At 37.2% G+C, this 13,167-nt stretch overlaps 1 protein-coding gene across 15 annotated transcripts in view; it reads left to right on the top strand.

Moving 5' to 3' along the window:
• The window catches only part of LOC117159936 (CUGBP Elav-like family member 1-A), a 355,184-nt gene that overhangs the window by 283,757 nt on the left and 58,260 nt on the right, over window positions 1–13,167 (top strand). For all 15 annotated transcript variants that reach the window (XM_076621600.1, XM_076621605.1, XM_076621613.1 and 12 more), the window contains one exon: window positions 4,429–4,477. In XM_076621600.1, coding sequence (XP_076477715.1) covers window positions 4,429–4,477 — 49 coding nt within the window. The remainder of the gene's footprint in view (window positions 1–4,428; window positions 4,478–13,167) is intronic.

Raw genomic sequence — 13,167 nt, 5'->3', positions numbered from 1 at the left:
ATAAAAATTACCCTCTCGCAGCCATTCGAAATGGGGTCGAGATTAAAAGTCACGAGCCGCGCAGGACGCGAGGAAGCGGAATTGCTGCTTTAGCAGTCCGGACGCGAGCGGCTAAGGAGGATAAAGAAGCCGCGGAAACGAGCGGAAAACGAGAATACGTAAGCAGCGGGTGTAACTTTAAATCGAATTGCGCTGCGCTATCCACGTCTCTGCTACTCCCGCGTCTGCGTCTGTTTCGTGGCCGTGAGATCGACGGAAACGAATGGAAGCAGGGTCGGAGTCGGCGGCAGGCTGACGATTCAGGAAGAGGATGCTTTGTCCGGAAGGTCGCTGGAATTACGACGCTTGGGCTGCGTGTACTGGAAATTGCAGCCAAGAGAACGAAATTAGACAGGGTTCAAATGAATTTCGAGACACCTTCGTATGGTGTTACCAACGAAACGAGATTGAGGATTAAGGAAACTACCGGTGACCGGATGTTGCGGTGCTTCTACTACTCGCTGGAGAGCTGATTCGCTTCGTACGAAGTGGAACCTGTTGATCTCATCGAATGCTTAAGGAAGGAAAGATGTTATTATCTTGCGTTTCGATTATTTACTTAGTTTTATACATCGAATCGAGAGGTTCAGCTGTAATTTGTCTCTCTTGGAGGGCAAACAAAGTTCAAAGATAATTTATTTGTTGCAACTAGAGTTAATCGTTTATCAAGCGAATGAAAAATGTTAACGGTAACTTCCTATTTTGTTAATTATCCAGTGATATCGTTGGACTTTGCTTAAACGAAACAAATATCTACCTAATTTACAGCCATAATACGTACGAGCAAAATATTGAAGGGCAGATGAAAATATGGCGAAAAGCTCGCTGCGAATCGAAAAGTCGAAATATCTAGGTAAGTTTATTTTTCGACGAATCGATATCACATAGGTTCGACTCGGAGGCGAGCAGAGTGTGTACAAAATCATGGAATCGGGCGCAATATAAAGGTACGATGCAGAAACCACTAAAGCCAAACGCGAGGGTCGCGCTTAGCATAGATATGAATTTCATACTCGTGGCACTCGCACCGCGATACGAGAAATTCCTTCGTGTCTGGAAGATCGAGAAGATTCGCAAATAGAATATCTTGAACTTTTGCCGCGGAATATTGTAGTTTTCTAAGGGCATCTTCTTGCACATTGAAACGAACCGATTTCTCGCCAACAACTTTGATTAATCGATTCTCATCGATGGTCGTGTTTGAAATTTTACATGCTTCAAACTGTATGTCCGCTCTATTCCTTTCCCTGCAAGCAAAAGTAATCTAAAGATATTGTGAAAAATGAGATGCGCTGCGTTTCGTTTCTAAAACGAGTCAATCCAAAACAAATATTCGCGATGACAATGAAACGGTGTAAGCGAAATGAAAACGCGCGCAACGACAGAGGCGTCTATTGTTAAAGGCGGGCATAATGCAACGGTGCTGTAAAATAGTAAAATTTCAACAATTGCCTCCACCAGTGTAACAATGTCGTCGAAAATCTCTAGGAGGCCACGACGCATCGCACGCTAAATAAATTCGCGAGACTTATGGTACACGGACAGTGGCACCAGTTTGTGATTAATTTACCGTGGGTATATTAACGCAACGGATTTCCATGTAGCGGGGGATCAGACCGGTGATTTAGAGGGTAGGCTGAATTCAAGCTATCAGGCAGCTATCCAAGCAACACGTGTAATCGTTATACCATTCTACCATTATTATACAATATCATTCGCTATTCATAGAACGTTACAAAAGCTGCGAAGAGCAATATTATTTTCTATTTTATAATTGAAAAACTGGATTTAACTATTTTACATACTATTTTACTTTATTCGCTATTCTAAAGTACTCGTCGGATAATGGAAATTGTCATTTCTCTCTCTCTCTACTTTCCAATTAAAGAAATCACCGATTCTGCCATTAAAGGTCCTTAGAATCTCGTATTCTGGATAAATTCAAAAATTTATCTTCATATAAATCGTACTACTCACGAATTAGTTATATAACCTCTATCGCAGTCCTTTTCTAAACTGCATGTCCCTAAACAGAATAAAAACTGTAGCAATCGCTACAGTTGGTATCTAACCCATTTTCGCGAATAAATGGGAAATGAAGCACGTGCTTTAGGTACCATCAAGCTGGCTAGTTAGGACGGGATCATGGATAGATATCTCTAGACAAGTGTAATGGTCGACAACATCGTACGTCAATGGAGGATCCTCTCTCATTATCAACTCTGCTCGATATTGCTGCCCGGTGGATTAACTTACGCCTCTACCTCGTATTGAAGCCTCGATCTCCTCTTTTCACTGGCCGTGTTCAACTTTTAATTATCGTTAACGAGTATTCAATCTGGAACGATACAGATACGGTGTTTTATTCTTTTCACGTCGTATTAAATATCTTTCTGTCCGTCTCTCTTTCTCTTATCTCTTTTGCCTCAAAGTATAGAGTCCCGGAAATACGGCCAGATGAAACGAACGAACTTCATAGAGGATATATTGAAATGTATAAAGAGCCGCATGATCAATAAAATGTTATCGTCCGTCCGGATGAAAATTTTTTCACCGTTTTTATTTTAATACTTTGAACGCTCGTTCGACCGGAGTAATTTCAAGATAGCGTTTTTCATACTATGATTAATCATACGATATTAGAGAGCAGAAAGATGTTGTAAAGGGAAGAAAATAGGTTTTGATATGTTTCGACGAAAAATGGAAGGAAGATGATTCGTAAAGACGACTTTTTCAAGAAATTGATTATTACTCAAATATTTAATATTTTATTTATATAATTATATATAATCATATGTGTAATATCGTACATGTCATTTCTTCCTAATGGTAATAATAACGTACCGTGCGAGATAACTCTAGCGGTAATACGACTGAAAGTCATCTTGCAAAGACAACTATATTTTCAGCTCCTTTAGTACATTAAGTAGATTCAATAATTTAACGAGTATTACTTTCAGTGGATATTGTAATCGGCTAAAAGCAGTTTAAATATAGGAAAATCTCATTGTTCATGCAAAAGTGCTCACTTATTGTTTCATACTCGTAGAATCGAAAGAGGAGTTCACCAAAGTTTCATTAATTTGACATTATCAGCTTCAAACCTGGAATATAATATCGATTAATCTAACTTTACTATATATCGTTACGAATTAAATTTTCAGTACAATTTGCACGGTAACCAGAGACAGAAATGGAATAACATTTTGTATCGTTTAGCGAGATTGTATTTTTGAGAAAAATAGCTTAAGTGGAATCTTGTTCCTCTTTTGTTAGAATTAAAGATGTAAAAATATAGTAGAAATTGTAATGACGTTTGGAAATTACGTAAACGAAACGCGCTGGAGAAAAATCAAAATTCTTCACCATGAATCTGCGTTTCTGATCGCGTCTCGGCTGAATATTAGAGTTCTGCGTGAGCCGTGTTCATGAGGCCTTGATTGTAGTACACAAGATAGAAAGAAAAGCGACAAAGAAAAAAAAGAAGGAAAATCGGAAGAAGCAACGTGGAGAGCCAGGAGCGCGCAGGTTCGAAACGGAAATTTAATTTTCCGCGTGCATTCCCTTTGTCTGTGTGCACCGCAGGAGACTCGGCCGTGTGCGAGCCTCAGGAATTTTACAAAAGCAAATCGATACGAAACAACGACACCCAACCCGCGCCCCGGTTCTCGATAGGGAATCCGCGTTTGTCCTCGAAAGAATGCATGCTATTGCGTGCAAATTATTGTCCGTCGCTCGTCTTGTTGTTCATGCACGGAAGATGAGGTTGTTTTTAATAATAAGCGACATCCTAGGCTAGAAAATTTATGAAAACCGCGGGTTCGTTAAATGTCGGATTGCTGGAATAGTTTATTATTACTACTTTCTTGTTTGCAGCTTTCTGCAACTTTTTTGTAACAGCAGATTAGATGTCTTAGATTATATGTATAATAACTAATATTGTGCAAATTAAGTCAGTAATGTTCGCAAATGAATGGCAAAAATCATAATTTATGTGAATCGAAATTTTATGTTTGTCTGTGCTTTTATGTTTGCCAGCTAAATCCACGAAATTTTACTTCATTATAATTACGAATGATCGATATCGTTTGTCGCAAAGTGATGAAAATAACAAAATTCCATTTCCATCGACGATCGTTTGCATCCAGAAAATGTACAAAGTATAGCAGATAAAATTCCAAAAGTTAATAACCAGTAAAACAAATTGTTTCGTAACTAAAGATCTGCACACGCTTATCTTGAGAATGAGAATAGCACGATCTCTCTATACCTTATTTAATAATAAACTATTATCGCTACGCGAAGTTAAACATTTCTGTTCGTGTTACGTGCGAAGACATTACGAATTCGTGCATAAATGATCAAATCGTTTTCTTTATTTTCTTGCAGATGCGCCATCCGATCCAGATGAAACCTGCGGACAGCGAAAACAGAAACGGTGAGTAAAAATTCAATATCTCGTTTCGAAGAAACTTCAAACTCTATGCTTTTCTCTTCCATTTTATTCTTTGTTTAAATATGAGCTTCTTTGTAAGCTTTTTTTCTACTACAAGGATCTTGAAGGAAGGTAATATTTACAAACCTTAGATTCTAAGCGTATTTTGTTGCATTTTAATATAAATGACAGTACCTCCTGATCATAAGGGGTTAAATCTCCTTCTATCTAACGTAGCCACCATATACAATTCATATTTTTATATATATAAGCAACGTTATATATTTTATCTTGCTGCTCGAGCCTGAAGAATAAGAATTTGCAATAGAATCGTCAAAGCTCAGATAGTCTGATGGCAAATAGGGAAAAGAGTAAAGGACACGAGTAAGAAAGACGCAATAGACCCGCCTCTCGTTTATTATCTGTGCGATGTTTCTCGAGCATTGTCTTCAAGCCACACTTTTCTTCCTCCCTTTCCCTAAAAGTGCTCGTCGTTTCCTTATTCGTTGCTCCGCGACTCGATTATATCTTCTTTGACTACGCAATCTCCACAACCTCTCAATTCAGCCAATTAATTACTACTTAATGAACAAGCTTTGAAACCACATTCTCCGTCGTCGCAGTAACGTAGACAGCGAGAAACTAAGACGGAATACCGAAAACAAGAAGGGATGAGAATTCCATCCCATGAATCAAATCTTATACTTGTCTTGATTTATCCAATGATTTGATTCGTAACTTTGATCGTCACAAATTCCAAAAGAATTATGATTTTTGGATCATTTATAACCAAATGTTCTTCTCCGAATACAAAGAAAAATAACGGTTTATCGTTTGAAAAAATAAAATAGATATACTATAAACTTATTCGAAGCTAATATAACATAGCATAAAGATGTTGATAAAATCATATTGTTCAACTATTTTTTCTTCTCCTTTTCCTTATTTACATGGTTGCTTATATAATTTCTCAGTATAATGTCAATAGAATTGCGTAATGTCATATTGCGAGGTTAAATAACTCAGAACCTTCTAACACTAACTGTAGCATAAGAGAGGAAAGAATTCCGTAAATGTAGACGAGTTTTTCGAAGCAATCGTGGCGTAAATGCATACAATGAAAAGCTGGCCATCGTAGTTCGAGCAGGGTGCACAAAATAAAAATTGTCCACGGCAGATCGGGATGGACGACGAAAAACGAATGCTAATGAAATATTAACGACACCCGTCACGTGCTGCGACCCCAGCTGGATCAGGGATTGCGCTCATTTTTTCAATGCTTTTTGTCTCTTTTTCTTTTTACAACACAGTCCAGAAACCGCGGCTATAACAGGTACACGTGACGGGGAATCACGAGAAGAGAATCACGAGAATTGATGCGCCAATCCAACCACGTAGAGTGTACAGGAATCAAACGTCCGTCAAAAGTGTTAAAAAATGATTTCACAAAATTAAATGTAGTTTTTTTCTAAAGAATTTACACGATATATTTCCCTTTATTAAATTGATCTTGATTAACATTTTAAATAACATTCTACCGTTAAGCGTCTAATAATGTCTAATAATCATACGCGATAATGCAACTTGATTTTTCTTGGCAGAAGACACCATGGCCCTCTCGTAAATGCAGATTACATGTAAAATTTCGAGATCCAATTATTGTCAGCGTGCATGTAAAACATGCAATCAAATTCTCACGGACAAGTGAAAAGAGGAAACTACAAAGAGGTTCTAAAATTAGAGATAGTAATTAGAAAGGGAAATTTTCAAACAATCATAATTTTAAGTGTTTCATGACTCTTATGTCTATGACAAGGAATTATTTTGAGAAAAATCCACCAAATTGTCGCTGCGCCTATAATTATTCACGTTAATGGCACACACGATGGACGTTTTTTTAAGGTTGTTCCGACAGGAAACACGTTGATCAACAAGCGACCTCTGATACGTCTAACTACGTCAAATCGACAAAAAAGAGACACGAAAGATAAAAAGAAGGAAAAAGAAGAAAGAGAAGCTTGCGAAGAAGTGCACGATGAGAGTGAAAGCTTTATTTATACCCGTGACATTCTGTTTATTTTGGCTGACACTGTGTCTCCCGTAAGTAACGACACACTCGGTCACGTGTTACGCTTCATCCACGTTCCATCCATTCTCAAGATCGTTCCGTGTAGGTTACGTCATCTCCTCATGTTCTCCATTTTGACGATTTTGCGTAAAATTCTTTGAAATTCTGCTGAATCTTTAAAGTCGACCTTCTTTGAGAAATTCAGTTATATTTTCGTGAAAAAAGCTTCTGTGATATAATTGCAAATAACACTCACAACAATTGCGTAATATATATGTATAACGAACAACGTGAAATCTATTTTAAACAACTATTAAAACTGCTAAATATCTTTTTTTTCGGTAAAACGCAGAAACTATTTTCTTTTTTTTTTTTTTGCGAAGCCTTTAATTTTTTTTTAATTTTAGTCGGACCATTTAGTGAGATTTCGTTGATGAGGACATAAAAGTGTTACAGTGATTTGTCGTTCTCTGTTCTAACTATATGTCATAGTTAGTTCCTTGGGTGGAAAAATTTGTTTGTTTGGGCATATGGAGCATTATGAGAATTGCGAATTATATTAAATTTAATGAAATATATAAGCAATAGCTAACTTGAGAATATACATTGGGAGTATTAAGAGGATTATTAAAATCCGCTCAACGCTTTCACTGCGTGCAGTTCAGATTTAAGTAGTGTAGGAGGGGTAGTTGGAGCTAGGTGAAAAGGGAATGAGGAGCGTTTCGTCCCGGGACTACTGGAGGACTCGTCAGTAAGGCTATGCCCGGTAGTCCCTGCCTTAGACGTAGAGGGAGTCTCGCTAGGTGCGGTATTTGTATCGGGCGCCCGTAAATTCAACCGCTAGCGAGTTAGACAGACTCGTCGTCGTAGCCCTCTGGTGTTGGCGGTTGGTATCCGCGGATCGCCCGGGAAGCGTTGCGCTGCGTTGATACCTCGACCTGTCGGCGTCCTATTGATACCGATCCGCCACAGTAGTTTCATAAAAGCGCATTTTTTTACGATATGCGTATGATACCGAATCGGATATGAGAGAGAAATTCAACACAAACGCAACTTCTATAATAATTAGAATACAGAAAACAAAGAATAGCGACATTAGATCGAAGTAAAATTTGCAAATTTTCGTTAACTTATGTGCGAGAAACGGTTGTCAGGCAAATCGTAAGCTCTACTTGCATCCACAACTTGAATGATTAATTATTAACTAACAGAGCCTATCGCAACTGCCTTCACGAAATGAAACACGCTCGAAAAGCATCTCGTCTATTGAAACAAAGGAGAGAAGTACTGACGTAAATTGCAGTCAGACTCGTTTTACGGAGGTAATCGTAATTACGTCATTCCTGTGCAACGTCAAGGATTGCATTACTCACAACTCACGGAGATTAAGTATTATGGAAATGTGCCTAATATAACTTGTTTCACCAGGCGTTGCCGAAACACTGTTTCATCTCATTCGTGCCAACATTTTCGTCGATGTTAGCATAGTATTGTTGCAATCAAAAATACCAGTATAGTGCAAAAAGTTAACACGTTAATTGCATTTGCTTATTTTTGGGTGTATTTGTCGTATTAATATTACATCTATCTTTTAAATATACTGGTAAGTACCTCCGTTATCTGAACTTATCGAGAGGAAAAAGTGTTTAGATAACAAAATGTTTGCGTAATGAAACAATGTAATAATATTCGTACAGCAATATCTTCATAAAAAAATAATTAGAATATTTAAAAATGCTGGTCGATTAAACGCCAATAACTCTTATCGTTTATCGAGCTCTAATTTCACGATTGCAGCTTCATGAAATATCGCTATCGGCCATCGACGTAGCCAATCACGTCGAAATAAATCACGATAGAGAATCGATTCTACCGCAAGCATAATCGCAACGCGGACAGTAAGCACGCTATATCGCGAAACGTTTCTCGTCGTTATAAGATCAGGAAACACGAAGAAACCTATCTTTCGTGGTCAAACGTGCGAGTCCGATAAGTCTTATCTTATCGAGCGAAAACCAAACGACTTCGAACTCGAACGGAATTGCTTGTACAATCGGTACGAACGATATGCCAAGGTCGTAAATTAAAATATCGAGAGATGATCTACTATACTTGACAAATTTACAAACTCGATTTTCTCGAAAACTAAGCCTTGGATAAACGAATTTTACTCTTTTGTTTCGTTTTATTTGTTCACCCAGAATCATTACCCCCTTTTCGAATGTACTACATGCTATTCCTATTCCCTGCAAATATACTACTAAGCAACCCACAGTTCTGATTCGAGTTCTTTATATCAATTGCTTTTTCGGGAATCGGAACATAAACTTTATCGTTTGACCGATTTTATGATCTCGCTGTTGCTCTTTCGCTAACTGTACGCAAGATTCACAGGCCTGTCGGAAACACGCATGCTTGGATTGCAGTTTCTAAGCCAGTTAGATCGTTCGATCGTCAAACTCGTTTCTGATAAATTGGATTTAATCGGTTTGTCGGTGTGTTCTATACAGATTTATGATTCTTCTCGAGCAACTGATAAGCAATAAAAGAAGCATATTGAATTCTGATACACGCGTTAATCTTTTCGCGACACGGTATACGATACAATATGCTTAAGAAAAGGTGCTGATCTCACGTAGTTACCGAAACGAAACAAAAGAAGATGAATATGCATTAATGACATATCATTAAACTATAGAGATGTAATCCGAAAGGGGACGATTCTGCATGCTGAAATGAAACAAACGTACAGAATAATACTTCCTTTTTGTCTTTGAAACCTCTTTTTTATATAAACATGAACACTTAGACGCGATTTCACTTACGTTTTGATCTAAAGGATGTTCGTTTAATAAAAAATTTGTTGTTTTATAAGATAAGGTAGTAAAATATTGTTTATAATAGAAAAAGTCGTTTATTTAATAAGAAGGTAAATATTTTTCTTGAAAATAATATCTTGAAACGCACCTTGCTGTAGCAATAAATCTTGACTATAATATTAGTTGAGATAATTGATTAAAATTCCGTTGAAAGGCTTCAGTTGTTAAAGAAAAAAGAGACCCATTTCAAAAGGAGCAGTTGAAGTTTTAGTTTTCGAGTTACTAGCTGATAATGTTACGACTGAGTTCTTTCGCTTTAACATTATAACATTTGACAAATTTTATTCTTAAAAGGATTACACCAAATTGTACAGTATTACCCGTTGTTAAAAATATTAAATTATAGTTTGAAAATGTTTAAGTTTTAAATTTTTATCATTCAAATTCTAAATAGCGGTATGGTAGGAAAAATTGTGTAAAATTGAGTAGAAGTAAAATACGAATCGCTTTTCTTCATCTGTTTGATTAAAAAATTATGAAAACTATACCTTTAATATGCCGTATTCTTCAACGCAGGTACTTTCATTTCATTTGGTTCATTTTCTACTCGCTATATAGGTGCCGAGATCCATTTCTCTTGCTTCACATGTACTTCTTCTTACTCTTCATATTTTAGCTTACTTTACGCCGCAGTGAATACATACATGTACGCAATCATATTCGAGAAACCTCAAACTGGGCCAGTTTAAAACCCTGTTAAAAGTCAACGTTTAAATTTCAGTGTCAATACTCATATTCGTATAATTTCATCTTTCTTCAATTTTAATTTTTGAATTAAGACACATTAGTTTAACAAATATGCCAATGTTAGCATGACCAAACGTCGCTAAAAGCCATTTTGATAAAAGGAAGACTAAGATTAAAAGAATTAGAATTAGAAAAAGAGTGCAAGCTATTAATACGTTTTATTTGCAAAGCATAGGGAACCTGATGAATAACAAATGATATGCGGGCATATATTCACCACCGAATTTATAATGCAAAACACACGCTGATTTTTCGCCTCAGCTTCTTGGTCGCGAAGCGCCCTCCAAGAACCTCCAAACCCCATCAATGAAACATGACTTGGCAAACACTCCGCTTAAAGTGAACATGCACTGACTTCAAGCAACTCCCTAAGTCCTATCCTCTTCGCGCGATTCCATTTCCTCTTCGGCAACTTCCTGTGTAATGTTCTCAAACAAAGCGATAAAAACTATTACATATGGCATGTTCAATTTTTTCCACGAACGGACATTTTTCATTACGCATCGTTCGATACCATCCCCTAACGACTTTCTATATTTTTATTTGAAAACTTCGTCCCAGTTTCCAAGATCATCGCGCGCGTAGAATCGCTTGGGAATTCTCAAAACACATTCTTAAAACAACACGCACATGCCGCTATTCTCGGTAGATTTGTCATTAACGAGACTTTATTCGGTGTTTCGTCCCGGCTTGAATATGCATCGAGCAAGCACTGTCCGCAGGAAAGTGGATCACAAGGATCAGCGGGTAAATAGAACCAACTTTCTCGCAAGCTCGCCGCCATGCCGTTCTAAATTGTTCCGGCGAAGAAATCGACGTTACCGTCCATTGAAAGTTTACCCACGGAATAATATGGCACTTGGAAATTAACTTTATTCGCTTGCATTAAAGGGAAGCTATTTTAGATCTGGCTTCCTCTCCAAGAAATCGCTTAATTGCACGCTTAAACAAAGATATATTTTATCCGTGTATAAACAACGGTCGAAGGAAAATTACTCCTGAGTCCTTGTTTAAACGTTTGAAGAAAAGTATTTTAATTCAATTACAGAATTATTTTTTATTAACTTAGCTTCGTCTATCGGCAATAATCCATATAGCGCGGAACTCCTGGTTGCAAATAAAACCAAACACCATTCGATGAGAAACAAGTTTCCAGGTACGTGGGGTCTGCATAAAAACACATTCCATGTAAATACCGTGTTTATAACAGTGGAATATAATAACATCATTGTGAGGAATTGCGTGAACCGTGTACGTTGACGAACAAGTATTTTTCCATGCGAATCGAAAACGGTACATGAAGCTAATAAATACGGCGACACGAATCGTCGCTCGCAATAGGTCACAGTGTTCAATACGATCGGCGATTTTAATTACTCGGCCTGATTACCTTTTACACGCCACGCTTACTAGGATTTCTTGTGTGCGTCATTCTATAAAATGGCAGCGTTTGCTTTTAAATAATCTGAAATTCGACGCCTTTCTCTCTTCGAGTTTCGAACGAAACGCAACACGCATTATTAATTTCTTCCATTGTAGGGAAAACGCATGAATAGCGGTACAATTTGAAGAAGTATGAGCGATTGGAAAACGTCCTGGTGACGTGAAAATGAATTTGTATCGGTTTTAACAAAAGTATCAACGAATAGGATTTTATTTCATTAATTTACTAAGAAATATCGTTGCAGTATGAGCATCGATATCGTATCGATGAGATAGATGGTAATAGCAGGGCACAGAATACTGATATATGGGCCATTAAGGTTTTTCAACCCACGTAAAATAATGACGTTTGTGGAATCTTTTGTAAACTACTTACTACGATATAATCCTGACATCTCACGACATAATCGTCCATTTTCGTTGGAATCTTGCTGCGTAATCAATGTCTGTTGTTTTCGCTCTAACGAATAATTGTAAAGGTAAAAGTAAAAGAGAATAAGGCAAGTTGACACGTTCTTTAGTTTAGTCGGATTAATTACTGGATTACAAACATACTACGGTGCATTACCGAAACAGAGGCCTATGGGCCCGTAACGGAAGTATGTAACACGCGTTTCCGTCTCTCCTGGCGGCAATGAATAACATTAACGACGTGATGCGACCCCGCATTTCTACGTTCTCCTGGCAAACGAACGCGTGAACGAAGATACACGGCTTCGCGGATTTGATTCGAATGCACTTGGCACTCGTTCGAGACGGAATACCAAGAAACCACGCAGATACTTCCACGGGCTGGAATACGAGAATTGGCTACCGATTCGATATCGACGAACATCGGTATGATCTTGCTCGCGTTAAAGATTCTACTGGCGATCTCTCTCTTGACGTTCTTGGAAATTTCATTGCCCTTTATCATGTTCATCGTTATTGTTAAATTAATTGGCGACAGATTCAGATATAACAGTATTCGTAGTAAATATTTATTGACAATGATCAATTATCATACGTGAATTACATTTCAGTATTACGTTAACGTGTATAAAATGTCATTGCCCCGAAGTTTAAATATAACAGGCTAATGCCACCACCCATCTTTTATCGTATCACCGATTATTAACCACATTAAAAAAGAATTCGTTTACCATTATGTTTCGAATTGAAACTAAAGCTTTGTGCGTATATTTCATTAAATCATCGTAACAAGAAAAAGTAATTATGAAATGAGAAATTGTTAACTGCTATCTCATTGATTTTAATTCGAATTCTCGTTAAATCGAATTCATTTCGGAGCTGTTTATTTCAAATTATCAGAATTTAATCGTATTTACGTGTTTTTCGTTTATGAAAAAATAAAGTAAATCGATCCTGAAAATATGTACACCTTTAAAAGCAGGATATGTACATCGGATTTCGAAATGCATTCCCTTCGTTAAGATGTAAATGACAAATGCATACTGTTCTTAAATTAAATGCAACTAAGAGTATTTCCTGCTTAAATCTCGTTAAGCATTTCCGAGCTGAGATTAGAAAATGTTGAGACGTGATTTTAATTGATA

This window comes from Bombus vancouverensis, chromosome 9 (genome assembly GCF_051014615.1).
Source record: "Bombus vancouverensis nearcticus chromosome 9, iyBomVanc1_principal, whole genome shotgun sequence".
In the NCBI taxonomy this organism is placed as follows: Eukaryota; Metazoa; Arthropoda; class Insecta; order Hymenoptera; family Apidae; genus Bombus; species Bombus vancouverensis.
The sequence above is the reverse complement of the archived record's forward strand: the minus strand, read 5'-3'. Positions and strand labels throughout refer to the sequence as shown.